Source organism: Cornus florida, unplaced genomic scaffold, assembly GCF_030987335.1.
Source record: "Cornus florida cultivar Cherokee Brave unplaced genomic scaffold, ASM3098733v1 CherokeeBrave_3.0.0_Hap2_Chr04, whole genome shotgun sequence".
Lineage (NCBI taxonomy): Eukaryota > Viridiplantae > Streptophyta > Magnoliopsida > Cornales > Cornaceae > Cornus > Cornus florida.
In genome coordinates this window covers 69,689,833-69,707,942 of record NW_026775574.1, presented here as the reverse complement: position 1 = coordinate 69,707,942, position 18,110 = coordinate 69,689,833, and the positions used below count along the sequence as shown (strand labels likewise).

Below are 18,110 nucleotides of genomic sequence, written 5' to 3'. Positions count from 1 at the left end.
GGTGCTCTCGGTTGGCATTTCAAGTTTTAAGTAAATCAAATCTGATTTTGTTAATTTTGTCTCACTTGGTTACAAATAAGTTGATCTCTTTTTAAATTTGCATAATAGACGTCTCATTATTACATGTGTAGTTCTTCATATTTTGGCTAAATTAAAAATTTTCAAAGAATTTTAATATACAAATCAAAACCCGTGTTCATGGTTTTTTTCTATTTTATTTATTTATTTATTTATTTTATTTATTTTTTATTTTTTTATTGAAGTCTATTTCCTTTTGTTCATATTTTGTCTTATAATTCTAATCTTTTTCATATTTCAAAGAGAGCGTGGAATGGCGAATCTATTATTTTAATTTTGAGTGAACTACATTAAACCATTTTTTTTTTAATATTTGCATTTTGCACTCAACTCCCTTTTCTATTTTTTATTATTTGTTTTTTTTGGGAAAAAAAACCCTTCAACTATCTTAGGAGAGTAATTTAACGAACCGAACTGAAATAGAAATTGATTAAAATATCCATGAGACCTATTTGGAAATCTACTTTATGAATGCATCTTAATTTTTTTATTTTATTAAATAACCTAAACAAGTCATTTATAGAAATTGACACTTCTATTATTTTTTTAGATGGTATTTTAATAGTTTAGTAGTCTGTTTTATGACGAGATTAAAAATTAATATATATATATATTTTTAAAAAGTTTATAATATAAGAATATCTTATAGGAAATTAAATGCATGGGCCAAACAGTTGTATAATAATGTCATCAAACAGGGGCACAGGTATTTTTATCTAAAACATATGTAGGAAAACGTCGAAACAACTCCCTTTCTTGTCTATTTGCTAAATCACCACCTTAGTTGAGAGGGGTTTTTTGATTAAAAAAAAAAAAAATTAAAAAAAGGAGTGTTTAGGACAAAATACTCACCATTTAACTTTTTAAGTCCACAATTTTCTTAGTTATAGACAAAAATCTTTATTGATTTTCAAATGAAATTTAATCCTCCACTAGAATTTGATTCAATGCTAGTATATTTTCATGGTACATAGAAGCTTATATATATATTATTGTTTCAAAGAAAGAAATAAGATATGGGTAAGTAATCTTTTATTTTAAATCTAGAATTAGCTTTGGATTCAATGGAAAATTCGATTCTTTCACTAGAATCCCGGGTTTGAGTCTCGGAAGCAGAATTTTTTTTTTTTTTTTTGAAAAATAAGTAAAACCAACAAAAAGAGAAAAACAAATAATTTTTTTTTATATATTTAATTTAATTTTTTTTAAAAAAAATATTAAAAAACATGTCAAATAAAATGTGATTTGGTAATGAAAAAGTCTGTGGAATAAATTTGGTATTGAATTAAGAAGTTTGATGATAATATAGAATAAAATATAATTTTTTATATCGTTTGTGATGAATAAAATATTAATTTTGAATCTTTTTGTTTTTTAAAAGTAGAAAATAAAAATTCAAAATGCAAAGAAATAAAAATCATACATATTTTTTCAGAAATAAAAATAACTTATTTACATCCTTTTATTTCTCATTTTTAGATTTTTCATATTTTGGGTAAATTGGAATTGTTCTAGGAATTTTAATTTACAAATCAAACCCGCGTTCACAGTTTTTTTTAACATTTTTATTGAAGTCTATTTCCTCCTTTTTTTTTTTTTTTTTTTTTTTTTTGCAAGAGGAGCATGAGATGGTTGATCTATTATTTTAAAATACTCTATTGATTTTCAAATGAAATTTTTTTCTCCCACTAAAATTTAATCCAATGTTTGGCATGACACCGGATCAAGGGTGAACCTAATATTTTAAATTATGCAACTTTCGATATTTTATTTTTATTTTTATGATTTTTTTTATATTTATGAATGGTACATTATTTTATATTATGAATAAACAAAAGATGTTGAGTATGATCGAAGAAGAGCATGTGCTACAATGGTGGGGAATATATGACTAATAAGAGTGACAATGTAGTAGATATAAATGTGTGGTATATTTCAAATAAATAAAAAAGAGTAGTTTAATACAAAACTCAAATAAAAAAAAAGAGTTTAATGCAATTCACCCCTTTAATTTTTAAGTCAACAATTTTCTTAGTTATAGACAAAAAAATCTCTATTAATTTTCAAATGAAATTTATTCCTCCCACTAAATTTTATATCATGCAGCTTTTCGATATTATCTTCTTCTTCTTCTTCTTCTTCTTTTTTTTTTTTTTTTAAATAGTAAATGCATTCTTTTACTTTGATTCTTAAGGTCAACGTACCTCACTAATAAATAAAAATTATGTTATAATATTGACATTATGTTTATTAATGGTTCAACATAGACTCCCAGCCATTCAAAAAATAATTGTTTCAACCTTTTTTCCTTCTTCTTTTTTTTTTTTTTGAAAAACATAAATTAATATGAATTACACAGAGAACCTCTAGTTTGAGCAAATTTTACGTTATATATATATATATATAAAACTGGAAAGAAGTAACAAGAATCCGCTGTAGCTAAAATCTATGGCAAATTCGGTTCTCTCACGAGAATCCCGGTAGCGTAATTTCTTTTTAATTTTTTAAATCCATCGGTGGTGAGCGAGCCCATACTTTTATTGCTTAATAACTGAAAGCCCATTGGTACCCTATTTATTATATCTTAAAATAGAATAATAATTGACTTTAATTTTTAAAAAATAATTAAAACCAAACAAAAAGAGAAAAAAACAAATAAAGAAAAAAAAAATTAAAGCTCTAATAAGATTCAGATTAGAAGGAATAGGTAAAAAGAAAGAAAGAGAGAATTCAAATCCATGTAATTCTTCAATAATATTTAGGCTACTGGTACACATATATTAGCTATTCAAAATGCATTCATCATCGACCATGCGGATCAAAGAAGATGAAACCCTCACCATCTGTTTTGGATGATACATAATAAGTTTGAACGAAGTCAGAAATTATTTCGGGGCACTATATAAAATTTTACAAATTAGATTATATACACACACACACGTAATGGGCCAACTGGCCAAGGGAGCTGTTTTGGAGGAAAAATAATTTTTAAGAGGGGATACTATGTAATAATTTACAAGTTATATGTCTATATATTTTAAAAAATTAATGGGCAGCCTAGGCAGAGGGTACGTGCTCCATGGTCCTAAGTTGGCTCCGTCCTATGTGTTAATAGAAGAATACCCATGTGTTACTTCAAACTCAAGCTACCACCTCACTTACTCCAAATTTTTCATGAGTTGTCAATTACATACAAACATATATATATATATATATATATATATATATGATATGATATGATTTTGTCCTTGACATTCATAGTTGCATCTATATATATGTGTGTTATGATTTGGTCCTTGACATTCATAGTTGCATCTACCAACTACAAACTCTGTACAAGAGGTGAAAATAAAATTTGCTCAATTCTATTTAGATAATGTTAAATCAAAAGGTAAACTCTCACACTTTGAGGGATCAACCTCATTAATAAGAGGATTTTCAAAAGAAAAGGACAGCTCAATTATATTAAAGTAGTAATAAAAAAAAGGTAAGCAAGTTGGAAAGTTTTGTTCAAGATAAGGTAAGTTGATTTTTAAATCCTGTGGTGCGGTGGTGGTGTCAAATATGGGTCCTGAGATCAAAATAATCATCGGGCATTAATAGGTGATCTAGTTGGTATAGTAACTTTATGAGTGAGTGTGTATTTATGTTTGAGTCCTTTTTCCTTAAAATAATTTAAAAAATAAAAAGATTAAAATTAAGGGCCTTGACTGGTGATCAAATTAGTTGAGCACCTAACTTCTCGAACAAAAAATGAACTTAGGATTCATGCACGACAGCATAGGGCCCTGAAGGGGCAGCTGTCCCCATTGCAATTTTTATTTTCTAATTTAATATCATATATATAATTTTATAGAAACTGACAAAAATTGTCCCTCTCTAATTAACAACAAATATGTCCCCTAAATACCAAATGTGCCGCCCTAATTAACAAGTACGCCCTTATTTCTCTACAAAATTATTAATTCCATCCTTTCACTTTTTCTATATTTCAAAAAATATATTGAATTTTCATTCAAGCAAATGTAGATTTTAGGGCTAGCATTGAAGTTCTGTTAGGTTGGTGCGAATTTTCAACAGAATTTTCTTTTATATTATATCAAATGTTGATGTTAGCTGCAATTTAGTTTAGGGTTTTGTTTTTGCATGTTATAAATTTTTGGAATTGTGGGATTTAAGCTCCAAATTTTGTTTTTGTTCCATTATATAATTCTATTAGTTTAATAATACTTTTGTGCCTTTTTTTTTCTTTTTAGGATCATACTTAAACAATCACTCACACAATTTTTATTCACACCCGACCCGAGCTCGAACCCTTCCGTTCCTCATCTGAGAATGGAAAGGTTATACTATTGGGCTTGTTATTTTATATATTTACGAAATGAAATATATTAATTTAGATGCATATTTTTCTAGCTTGAATGTTCACTATAACAGTAGGCTATTACCAAAAATAAAGATCAATCATCAAACATATGATCTGAAGCTATCATCAGTATCAGTGAAGCTTTAGATCAACACCACTTGGCATAGATTGCTTAGGTATCAAGTTCTGTTATAGCCTTAAAAGTAAAAGGGCTTGTGTAGAGCACAAGAATGATGCAACAGAAACAGTATTATATCTGAATAGGAAACTACACCTTTATTCAATAGAAACACCATTATTTTCAAATTTAATTATATATATATATATTTGGCAAAAATTAAATTCAAAATAACATATTAGAGGGAAACAAAGAAAGAAAGAAACCAGGAGAGGAACAAAAGAAATAGAGAAACCTTGAACCCAAAGCTCCACTATCACCATCACCAACCTCTGCCAGACTTAACTTTTAAGCAAATGCTCACACCCACAGCTCCCAATCTCTCTCTCTCTATCTCTCTCCCCCTCTCTCTCTCTCTGTCCACTCTATCCCACAATCTTTAGTTTGCTTCAATGACATTTTCAAAACCAAAAGAAGTAAAAATAAAAAAAATAAAAAAATAGGGAACTTCTCTGATCACTAGGAGTCTAGCATTCTCTGTGTTCCTCCCATCTCCAAGGAACTACCACCATATGGGGTCCTTCCAAACACCAATGGGCTCACGAAGCTCGGCTTTGCTTGAAACGTCATGTGGGTATTTGCTTCAAGAATTGCAGGCAAGTTGTTCTTGAACTACTAGTAATTACTGATGATTTTATACATAGATAGTGATCTTGATTTGTTTTAATTGATCGAGCACTTTTCATACTGAAACAGATGATATGGGATGAAGTTGGAGAGGATCAATTTGAAAGAGAAAAAGTGCTATTGGACTTGGAACAGGAGTGTCTAGAGGTTCATAGAAGAAAAGTTGACAGTGCAAACACTTCCAGAGCTAGACTGCACCAGGAGTTGGCTGATTCCGAGGCCGAATTCACCCATCTCCTTCTGTCCCTTGGCGAACGCTCTCTCCCAGGACGGGTACGTTACTCCATTCTAATTCCAGTTGAGATTCAGGCCTGTAGATCATACAAAATTATAGTATAATGAACAGAGAAAACTAGTTGCAAAATGTTAGCAGAGAAGTCCTACATAACTCAAGATTAATGCAAAATTTCAGAGATTCAAGTGACAATAGTGATAAGAGTGAGTCCCCAGAAGGTCTTTGATTTAAATGTATTTTCATATGCTGATTCTAAATATTTGGGGTGTGACAGCCAGAGAAAATGGCGGGAACGCTGAAGGAACAGCTAGATTCAATAACCCCGGCTTTACGAGAGATGCAGTTGAGGAAAGAGGAGAGAGTGAAGCAGTTCAAATCCGTGCAAGGGCAAATTCAGAAAATTTCTGCAGAAATAGCAGGTAAATCGGAGTATGGTGATTCTTCATCAAATGTCATAGTCAATGAGAATGATCTCTCGCTCAAGAAACTTGAGGAGTACCAAACTGAGCTACAAAGGCTTCACAATGAGAAGGTACTATAAATTTGATCCGGTAATCGCTTTGTAAGAATTTAATCAAGTGTGCTTCAAATTAATGGACTTCTATATATATATATTTTTTTGTCAAAGAGTGAGAGACTCCAGAGGGTGGAAAAATATATAAGCACAGTTCGGAAGTTGTCTTCCACATTGGGGATGGATTCCTCCATGATCATCACAAAGGTTCACCCGAGTTTGAATGAATTGTCTGGGCTGTCGAAGAACATCAGTGACAGTATTTTGGCTAAACTAAACATCACTGTTAAGTCTCTTCAAGACGAAAAACAAATGCGCCTTGAGAAGGTACAAACCTAATCATACTTTGTCCATACCTTGCCTTTATTTGAGCTTCGATCTTTGCAAAGTTAACTTGTCTTGATAATACGAGGCCATGAATTGCAAATCATACATATATGCAATCTGTATCTTGAAATGAGAATGTTAAAGAAAATTCACAAAAATAAATAAATGGTGCCAGAACTTTGAGCGTTTAGCTTCAAAATTTTATATGATCTATTGCAGCTTCATCATCTTGGTAAAGCATTGACAAACTTGTGGAATCTTATGGATACACCCTATGAAGACCGTAAATTGTTCTCCCATATTACCCGTTTATTACCAGCTTCATCAGCCGAAATATCCAATCCTGAAAGCCTCGCTCTTGACATAATCCAACAGGTTAGTGTTTATATAATTGATGGTTCTCAATAGCATCACTATTACTAATAAGATTTGCATTTATGACCACACTGTTTCAAGGCCGAGGCTGAAGTAAAGAGACTGGATCAGTTAAAGGCAAGCAAGATGAAAGAGCTTTTCCTTAAGAAACAGACTGAGCTCGAGGAGATATGCAGCAGATCCCACATGGAGATCCCTTCGCGGTCAGAGATGGATAATATAATAAATTTAATAAACTCCGGTGGGATTGAGTGAATTATAGTCATTTTCCACAAATATGATCTTGTTATTATTATTATTATTATTTTTTTACATGTAATACTAAACTATTTTCTGAACAAAAATATGAAAGGGGAGATTGACCATGCCGAGCTGCTCATGAGCATGGATGAACAGATACTGAAAGCAACAGAAGAAGCTTCCAGCAGGAAGATTATAATGGAAAAGGTCGAAAAATGGATTCTAGCCTGTGATGAGGAGCGATGGTTGGAAGACTATAGCAGGGTCAGGCTTTTCTACCTCTTAATCTACTTGATTAGTTGGCTCAAACCATTCCCGTATATTTTACAATATTTTCTTTGCTTATGCATGTTTTCAGGATGAGAATAGGTACTCTGTCAGCAGAGGTGCTCACAAGAATCTGAGACGTGCAGAACGTGCCCGGATAATGGTTAATAAAATACCAGGTAAATTCGAACAAAATTCCTTTCAACATTGACTATATTGAGACCATTGAATCGAATTAATCATGTCAAAGAAGAGAAAGTTTCCAAGATATAGAACTAAAAATGCAGAAATAACTCCAAGAAACATTGTTATCTGCTAATATAACCCAAGTGTATCATTGGTTGTATGGTTGGAAATATTCTTCCTAATGAGAAAATTCAATGAATTGACATAAAAAATAGATTAAATGCAAAGAGCCTGAGGCACTATGCTCCAAAATCAAGTTATAGGCAACTCTGTGAATATGAGATCATATGGAAGTAGGACCAAGTACCAACAATTGATTATATTGACTAACACTGTTTTTTAACACACTTTCTAACACTGTTTTTTCATGCAGCTTTAGTTGATTCACTGATAGCCAAGACTAAGAGTTGGGAAGAAGAACGAAAAAAGGTTTTCTTATATGATGAGGTAAGACATGCTATTATGGTATTTCCTGTGACCTATTTTTTTCTCTTGCCAGCTTTAGTTACAATTTCAACTGATTTTTTTTTTAAAAAAATTAAATACATTGTCCGGTGCATCACGCCTAAGTTGGCTGCTGGGAGGCGAACAGCAGACAACCCTAACCTTTAGTATTATTTAAAGGAAGTGGCTGCTCTTAGACTCAAAGTGTTTTGAACTTGAGACTTGTTAGTCTGAGTTTTTAACATTGTACAAGACAATGACCCTATATTCAACAGAAAATGTCTTTCCCAATACATTTTCAACTAAATTGCTAAATAAGGAGTGATTGGAAACTTAACTAATTTAGTAACACAACAAGGTTGAACTGCAAACCCCTTTCACTGTAATCATGCTAATCAGATCAAGTTCTGTCACAAACACTATCCGCTTCAAGTCAAACGATGATGATAAAATAGAAGTGGAAGAGGACTTACTATTTGCTTCGTGTTAAATGAAAAGAAGTTGCTGTCCTAACGTCAATAAAAGCCACATTTGTTTATCATTTGTTGCTTGATCTCGCATTTCTCCATATCCCTTTCAATTCTGCATTTCTTCTCTATAAACCAAAGTCACTCTTACATGGAAAATGAATGCTTCACTTGCTTAGGTACCTCTACTGGCAATGTTGGTGGAGTACAATATGTTGAGGCAGGAAAAAGAAGAGGAAAAGCACAGACAAAGGGTTAGTATATCATTGACACTACAATAAAAATTATGTTTTGTGATGCTCTCTTAAGATTAGTATGGATGTATATGATAAAATAAAGCGCGTATATCTACAATGAATTCTTTCAATTTTACCTACTTTTGTTTGAGGCTGTTTCTACCCCCCACAGGAAAAGAAGAAGGTGCAGACTCAAGTAGTAGTCGAGCAAGAAAATTTGTTTAGCTCGAGGCCAAGCACAAGTAATCGGCGTCTTTCAAACAGAAGCTTGAACGGAGGTTTTAGCACTGCCACCCCTCTAAATAGAAGGCTTTCACTGGGTATACAGCAGCTAGAATCAAATAGAATCAATTCGACAACGCAAGGCATATCCCTCATAAAGAAGGCAGGACAAAAGACATTTGCTAGAGCCGGCCTTGATTCTCATCATAGAGAAGATGCAGCTTCAATGATCCCCACATTTTCCTGTCACTTGTCGCCTTATTGAATCACATGCATTGGGGCTTCACATGCAATGGGATTTCATAAATTAGAAGATCATAGAAAGCTTCAAAAAAATAATTCAGATTCTATGTCAGTGTGTTATGATATTTGTGTAATTATGTCTTGAGTCCTTAAGAAGAGCCCCATAAATCATGTGCCAACAAAAATAAGTTTACGACATTTTTTTTTTTTTTTTTTTGGGTTTTGTAGATGAGCAATGTGATATTACCAGTACCGATTAATTTGATGTTTGAAAGTATAATAAAGGCAAGTTTTGTTAACAAGGAGCATTAGTTCCCTGATTTTGAATTGAGTAAAGTCATGTTCTCTTTCTAATTGTGCATCTTCATATACAGAGATAACATTGAAGTCGAAATATATTGGCTTGCAACTTCCTGATTTTAAATTGAGTTTTGTAAGATTTTATAGCTGGAAAACTGGAAGACAACTACTATATCTAACTGTATAGCATCTACATATACAATTAGATAAGATTAAAGTAGAAAGATATTGGTTTGTAAGTTCTTTTAACACAAATCTAGTAAACTACTATTACAAATAGAGACATGAGGAGGCCGAGTATAAAGCTGTTATCATTCAAAATAAAAAATAAGCTGTTGATTTGAGTATTTAATGACAAAATTTAAATCAATCTTTGAGCAGTTCAAGCGCGCACACACATATATATGCTCTTTCTAATCCCATATTATTAAGCCACCAGGCAACAACAGAATACCAGAGGAATAAACCTCAACAAAAAATGCAACAAACTACAACGAGCTTTCCACCAACAAAAGTAAGACTATTAGCAAAAAACCATTTGCAAAAAACAAAATATAAGAAAAAACAGTAACAAACTTAACACTATTAGCCAAAGAAAAGAACCATTTGCAAAAACCAAAGATAAGAAACTTAACAGGACTGCAGCTAAGGAGCACAGGAATGCTTAGAGATCACAGATGAACCATCCAAACAGCTACAAGTTGAAGTTCAGGCATATTTAAATATGAAACCCTTTTCTTCAATAACGAATATATAGTAAATATCAGTTACTTAGAGTTAATATAAACCTTACTAACAAAAAAAAAAACAAGAAGATAATTTTGCTTAATCAGTGCTGTCAACAACTCAAAATGAAATACACAGACCAGAGAATACTTTGGGGACAAAGTCCATCACACAAGAAAGGTTTAGAGAGGAAAGCCATACCATGATTCATGAACCACAGACTCAAAAAAAAAAATATATATATATACACACACACACACACACACACACACACACACACACAGTTTATTAGCAACAAACAACATTAGAAACAAAAAAGTTAATAGTTAAACTATCAGGAATTCAGCAGCAAACTGAAACCCATGCACGCACTAAAACTACAACCCACCATCAGAACAACAATAAACTACCATAAGGTCATAGACATCAAGGATAAAGCCACAGAAGCTGAAGCTAAACCAGAATGCAGTGAAAGCACCAAGAGTATAGCTAGACCAAACAAGACAACATGTGGATGACCATCAATCAATAAGAGCAAAAGGAAGGAATGTTTCAAACTTGAATTTGTTTGGCAGAGATTTTGGTTTTTAAAGAAGCACTAAAAATATTACTGTCTTGGGCATATAGCAAGAGTGTGATGGTTGAGGGAGACTGCCAGCATGCTATAGGTTGAGGGAAATTGTTGTGAACCTTTGCTTAATTGGGTTCCGAGAGGTTGCAATGGCGCAGCTCATTGTTGTGAATCCTCTTGATTTTAAAAAAGAAAAGAAAAGAAATTCAGAGAAGCACTTGGACAATTTCATATTCCTTCAAGACAAAAATATTGCATTATCCTTATTTTATGGTATACTTTTCTATTCCGTACCTTTGCCTTCAAGCATTATAGAAGCACAATGATCTTCTGAGACACCAGTACCTGAAATGCAAATTTTCTTTGGGTTTTTATTCGCTGTAGCACCTAATAGAAACCTTATGAATTAATCATAAAATTAAAAATTGTTATGAAAAAAGGATCGATTAGGAGTTTACGAGAATAAAGAGAAAAATTAATGACAAGAAAAATTAAACAGCGTACACACAAACGAGATAAGGATTTACGTGGTTCAATATGCCTACGTCCACGAGGAGAATACAAATCAATATTTCACTATAGAAATAAAGAGATATAAGGCTAAGTGGCTCACACCTAAAACCCAATTACACCCAAATTCTCTCTCTCTCCAAGTGATATTTCAAACTCACTTTGATGATCTTGGAGGCCTTGGATCAAATGTGTGCAACGCTATATATAGCCCAAAATATACTTGGTGTCCAAGTATATTCAAAACTTCCTTTGGAAGCTTCACCATCACACTTCTGTAGCCAATAGATTTTTGTCATGTCATAAATGAATTTTAAACAAATTTCTAACAAATCTCCTGTAACGACTCAAAACTAATACTTTTTAAACAAAAAAAAAAAAAAAAAAAATTCGGCATGACCTCCCCTAAAAAATAGGCCTATCACAACCTGTTTAATTGCATTTTTAACCTGTCATGACTCAAATTCCGAATTCACGGCAACAAAAGATAATGATACAACCAACTAATCTAGACAATGCTTCAAACTAGGATTATCCATCCATTCATCAACAAGTTGCATACTATCAAATCCCCATCCAAAACATCATCAATACTTTAGTTATATTACATGACAAAGTTCCACAAAATAATTATACATCTTTGCACTTCTAGTGTTTTACAAAATAATGGGGAATATACAAAGATACAAAAGTGAACTTCTAATGCCGTTCAAGCTTGAGGTGGGTTGTCATCCACCAGTTCCTTTCCAAGACCTGACAAAAATATATATAGATATAGGGGTGAGCATATAGCTCAGCAGGTGACACTTAAGACACAATTCTTGTGTCCTAGTGAATCCAAATAAAGTATAGGCCAATGGGAGATTGGGGACATGCATTGAAGGGGAAAAATAATTACAAGTACAAGTCAAATTCAATCACACACAAATGCAAATGGAGTGAGATGCAATGCATGCTAAAGTCACTCCCCGTTTTCATTCTTAAAACCATCACGTTCAAAGTTAATGTAACTCCCTTTGGTAACCCCGCCGCGACGAGAGGAGGATTGGCTACCGTCCCTAGGCCCTTGGTGACCCCGTGGCGCCGTCGAGGGGCCCGAATAGCTCAACCACGCTAGGGTACTCTCCCTAGTCCTCCCTAGGCTACATTAACCTCTGGCCCGTTGGTAACCCCGCAGCGACCGGGTTTGTCAAAACCAATTTTTTTTTTCAAAACATTCATTCCCAAATCCCCATTTTCATTTCAAGACAACCACTTCCCTTTTTCATGCAACCCAATGAGATGTAGGCTCATGTCATGATCTCAATATAATGACAAATGGGAACTTAGCACAAGAATAAATAAGCATGTTCTCATGGCATCATTATAGCATGTTAGTAACCTCAAAAAAAATGTAAACAACCATCACATAGACATACTTTTCATTCAACCATGTTATACACATTTACATAACTAGCATGTTGTCAATTAAATCATTTTAATCAAAATCAACAACAATTAAACATGCTATAACACACATAGAGGAGCATGATTCATTATAGAGCAAGATTCCATGGCTTAAGATGTCCCTACCTCACAATCCAAGCCGAAATCCCTAGAATAGGTCCTCCAAATTCGAGCTCCAAGGAAGACTCAAATCTGGAAATTGATAGTATGGATGCGTAGAGCTCACTACAAGCTTCGTTTTGCCTCAAACGGCACCTCAATCCGACAAAAGATGAAGGAGCAATCAACAATGGAAGTTGAAGTGAAAAGAAAAGAAAAAAGAAAAAAGGAGAAGCCGAGAGCAGTCGGGAGAGAGAGAGAGCAGCAGAGAGCAATTTTGGTCTCATAAATCACTTAAAAAGTGATGTGGGTCCCACTTTGTTTTATATTTCTTTTCTCTTTTTCTTTTTCATTTAAATCACACACCACACACACACAATTATGTACACAGACTTCACATTCTTCCCAACTTTTTAAAAAAATTTCGTCCTCGAAATTAAGACATACCTGAAGAAGAAAACAACGCTGGATACTTGGACCGAACCTCCTGTTCAAGCTCCCAAGTAGCCTCCTCAATTCCGTGGTGTCTCTAAAGGACTTTCACCATTGGTATCGTCTTGTTCCTCAACACCTTCTACTGAGTGTCAATGATCTGAACTGGTCCTTCCTCGTAGGAAACATCCTCATCAATATCCACATCAACCCAACTCAAAATGTGAGATGGATCCGGCTCGTACTTTCGTAACATCGATACATGAAAGACATTGTGAACTCTGTCCATCTGTGGTGGTAAAGCAAGTCTGTAGGCAACCTCTCCTACCCGATCCAAAATCTCGAATGGTCCAATAAATCGTGGCGATAACTTGCCACTCTTCCCAAATCTCATCAACCCCTTCCGTGGAGAAACCCGTAGAAAAACGTGGTCTCCCACCTCAAAGGATAACGGTCGTCTCCGCTTATCCGCATAGCTCTTCTGTCGGCTCTGAGCTGTAAGTAACCTCTGTCTTATCAACTTAATCTTCTCAGTAGTCTCGAGTACAATGTCGGGTCCTAAGGCGGCTGTCTCGTCTACCTCAGTCCAACAAACAGGAGACCTACAAGGTCTACCATACAACGCCTCAAATGGAGCCATCTGGATGCTCGCCTGATAACTGTTGTTGTAGGCAAACTCAATAAGTAGAAGGTGATCCTCCCAATTACCTCCCAAATCAAGTACACATGCCCAAAGCATATCCTCCAAAATCTGGATAGCACGCTCTGACTGACCGTCTGTCTGTAGATGGAATGCCGTACTAAGATGCAACGCTGAACCAAACGCTGCTTGAAGTCCTTCCCAGAACTTCGAAGTGAACTTAGCATCCCTATCTGACACAATGGTTACAGGGACTCCATGTAACCTTACAATCTCTTTCACATAAAATACACCAAGCTTCTCTGCGTCGTCTGTTGCCTTAATAGGCAAAAAGTGAGCCGTCTTGGTCAATCTGTCAATGATGACCCATACGGACTCATTGCCCCTTCGTGACCTTGGAAAACCGGTCACAAAATCCATAGCGATATGCTTCCATTTCCATTGCACTACAGGTAATGGTTGCAACAAACCTGCTGGCCTCTGATGCTCGGCCTTCACCTGCTGACAGGTAAGGCATCTGGCCACAAACTGTGCAACATCATTCTTCATCCCGCTCCACCAATACTGACGTCTCAAATTGTGATACATTTTAGTACCACCTGGATGAACTGCAAAACGGGAAGTGTGAAACTCCCGTAGGACATCCTCACGACATACTGTGGGAACCACCAACAAACCCCTGAACCGTAGACCCCCATCTGTATGCAAGGCTCAATCTTTCACTGTCTCACCACTAGAGATCAAAGCGTGGATGGCATCTAAGTCCGGGTCCTGTCTCTGTGACTCAATCACTCGTACAACAAGAGTAGGCTGAGCCACAAGACTAAATAAGAATGCCGACTCACTGTAACCATCATCATCAAAACACTATAATCCCATCTCTGCCAGATCTTCAAGCATCTTCCACTTCCGAATAGCTAAACTGGCCAAAGTTCCTTGAGATTTTCGGCTTAAGGCATCAGCTACAACATTTGCCTTACCCGGATGATACTGCAAATCAAAGTTGTAATCTTCCAAGTACTCAACCCATCGTCTCTGTCTGTTGTTCAAGTCCTTTTGGGAAAAAAGGTACTTGAGACTTTTGTGATCTGAAAATACCTCGAATCTCTCACCATACAAGTAATGTCTCCAACACTTCAAGGCAAATACAACTGCTGCTAACTCCAGGTCATGAGTAGGGTAGTTGTACTCGTGAGTCTTCAACTGTCGAGACCCATAAGCCACTACTCTACCATCCTGCATCAACACACATCCCAACCCGTCACGTGAAGCATCACAATAGATCACATAACCCAAGCCACGCTCAGGTATCACCAACACTGGCGCTGTAGTCAATCTCGTCATCAACTCCTGAAAAGATGAATCACAGGCCTCATTCCAGACAAACTTGACCCCTTTCCAGGTCAAACGGGTCATAGGAGCTGCCAAACGGGAGAAATCCTTCACAAATCTCCGATAGTAACCCGCTGAACCAAGAAAACTGCAGATCTCAAACACATTCTTGGGTCGCTTCCAAGTCAAAACTACTTCAACCTTTGATGGATCAACTGATACTCCACCTTCTGAAACAACATGCCCCAAAAACTTCACCTCCTGTAGCCAAAACTCACATTTCTCATATTTGGCATACAATCGGTGCTCCCGCAAAATCTGTAAAACAATACTCAAATGGACCTCATGATCTTCCTGAGTCCATGAGTACACAAGAATGTCATCCACGAAAACTACCACAAACTGGTCCAAGTAATTGTGAAAGACGTGGTTCATCAAGTCCATGAATGCCGCTGGCGCATTAGTCAAGCCAAAAGGCATAACAAGGAACTCATAGTGTCCATACCGTGTACGGAATTCTGTCTTTGGGATATCCTCATCCCAAACCCGCAACTGATAATAGCCAGACCTCAAGTCAATCTTCGAGAAACAACTGGCTCCCCTCAACTGATCAAATAAATCATCTATCCTTGGCAAAGGATACTTGTTCTTGATGGTGGCATGATTCAACTTCCGGTAATCAATGCACAACCTCAAAGATCCATCTTTCTTCTTAGCAAATAAGACCGGTGCGCCCCACGGTGACACACTCGGTCGGATGAAACCTTTCATCCTCAAATCATCAAGCTGCCTCTTCAATTCTTCCAATTCAACTGGGGCCATTCGATATGGTGCCATAGAAATCGGCGCGGTACCTGGCATCAAATCAATAGAGAACTCCACTCCTCGGTGTGGAGGCAACTCTGTCAAATCCTTCGGAAACACGTCCAGAAAATCACAAACAACCGCAGGATAATCCTCTTTCCCAACATCATCTTCTTCGGCTATAAGGCTAGCTAAGAAGTAATCACCATGACTTCGTCCACGAACTCCATAAAACGATGAAATGTGGGAATCACTCCAATCTCCCACGAAAAAGAAACAGTCTCCCTCGGAAGTGCAAACTGTAACCCTTCCTCTGTAACAGTCGATCGTGGCATGAAATGAAGCCAACCAATCCATCCCAAGAATGACATCAAAGCTAGTCATCTCCAGGAGGATAAGGTCAAACACGAAAGTCCGCCCGACTATCACAATGGGACACTCCCGCACAATTCGGCTCAAAGACACTGAAACCCCAACTGGCGTATCAACACTCAATGCCCGTTCCAAGAAACTAACTTCTAACCCCGATGCAAGTGCAAATGATGATGAAATGAAAGAATGAGATGCACCAGAGTTAAACAAAACACGGGCCCAACAACCAAACACTGGAAATATACCTCGAAGAACTGACGGTCCAGAAGACGCATCGGTCTGTGCCAGTGCAAAAATACGTCCCTGTGGTACCTGTGCCTGAGGACTGCCAACCTGAACACCTGACTGCTGCACTGACATAGTAGGAGTATCCTTCCTAACTGACCGTGAACCCTGTGAAGACATGGCAGGCTGTGGTGGTGGCGGTCTGAAACCTGATTGAACTGTAGCCGACTGAGACGGCCTCTGTCGTGACCCCCTGCCACTACCTGTGCCTGCTCCCTGGCCTGGACAATCACGAATCAAGTGACCCTGCTGGCCACACCCATAACAAGCCTTCGGAGCTGACGAAACTGAAGACGATCTCATCGGACAACTGGACTTGTAATGCCCAGGCTGCTGACACTGATAACAAACAACTGCACTCCTGTCAGATCCAGCTGGCATAGGAGTGGTAGGAGCAGATCTTGTAGACTGTTGTCCTTGAAACTGAGATGAACCACCCTTGTTCTTCTTCCAAGAAGATCCCTCTAAAGATAGCCCTGCACCCCTCTTTTGCTTCCATTGTTCTCTTCTTGCATCTTTCTCTTTATTATCAGCCTCCAACATCAAAGCCCTTTCCACTGCTTCAGAATAAACCTTAATGAACTGTGCCATGATCAACGGCCTTATTCGATCATTAAGACCGGAAACAAACTTTCGAGTCTTATTAGCTTCATCTCTCACCACTTCTGGAGCAAAACGGGAGAGTGAGGTGAACTTGTTCTCATACTCCGCCACTGACATGTTCCCTTGAATAAGATTATGAAACTGGTCTTGTAACTTCCATCTTTTGGAGAGCGGAAAATACTTCTCATAAAACAGCTCCTCGAACCTGTCCCAACTCATCTCTTCATTTTTGTACTGGTTGGTGATCGACTTCCACCAAACCTTGGCATCCATAGCAAACTTGTAAGTTGCTAGGATGATCTTCAAGTGATCCTCTGTCACATCCATTGAGGTTAGTTGGGTTTCAACTTGATCCAAGTAGTCATCTGCTACCATTGGATCCGCATTGCCCTCAAACACTACCGGCATCAACTGAGAAAACCCTTTTATGATCTTAAGATGCTTCTGAGCTGGCGTCTCCTCAACTTGAACTGTAGGTTGTGGTGCCGACTGCGACTAAGCAGCAATCATTGCCCTCACGACATTTTGCAATAAACGATTAAACTCCAGTGCCACAGAACCTTCACCCACTTCTACGGGTACGGGTGTTTCAACATTCTCTCTTCTTGGGGGAACAGTTCTTGGGGGAATCAAGTCCCTAAGAAGCATGTTCTCATCATTTAGCTCCTCCGAATTGGAGCTGGAGCTCTCACCAACATCACCCCTTGTTGGCCTAGGGCCAACTTTTCTAGGTTCCTCACGCCGTGACATCGTGCTATAAAACGAGAAAACGATTCAGAAACATGACACTAAGACTGTGGACGACTCAACAAGAATTGATACCGTATAACACTTAGCATGCAAGACTATGCAAGAAACATTTTAACATAAACAAGTAAGCAGTAAGCACATAGGCAGTTAAGCATGCTCATTTAAGTAAAATATCACGTAGCAAGTAGTCAAGTAAGCAACACAAACAACATTCCATGTGACCCTAAGTAGGCCT

General features: G+C 36.6%; 1 protein-coding gene and 1 long non-coding RNA gene across 2 annotated transcripts; one reads left to right on the top strand and one right to left on the bottom strand.

The window, feature by feature from the left end:
• Window positions 1-4,826: 4,826 nt before the first annotated feature.
• On the top strand, window positions 4,827-9,340 carry LOC132303458 (65-kDa microtubule-associated protein 8). The gene is made up of 11 exons (XM_059800718.1): window positions 4,827-5,218; window positions 5,319-5,522; window positions 5,759-6,016; window positions 6,113-6,325; window positions 6,545-6,700; window positions 6,782-6,941; window positions 7,053-7,204; window positions 7,299-7,386; window positions 7,767-7,840; window positions 8,484-8,558; window positions 8,713-9,340. The coding sequence occupies exons 1-11, from the start codon at window positions 5,135-5,137 to the stop codon at window positions 9,025-9,027; spliced, it is 1,779 nt and encodes a 592-aa protein (XP_059656701.1). The 5' UTR covers window positions 4,827-5,134; the 3' UTR covers window positions 9,028-9,340.
• A 2,331-nt stretch (window positions 9,341-11,671) lies between these two features.
• On the bottom strand, window positions 11,672-13,049 carry LOC132302254 (uncharacterized). The gene is made up of 2 exons (XR_009480793.1): window positions 12,685-13,049; window positions 11,672-11,865 (listed from the first exon to the last, which is right to left on the bottom strand). It is a non-coding gene; the product is annotated as an uncharacterized LOC132302254 (long non-coding RNA).
• Window positions 13,050-18,110: the final 5,061 nt, after the last annotated feature.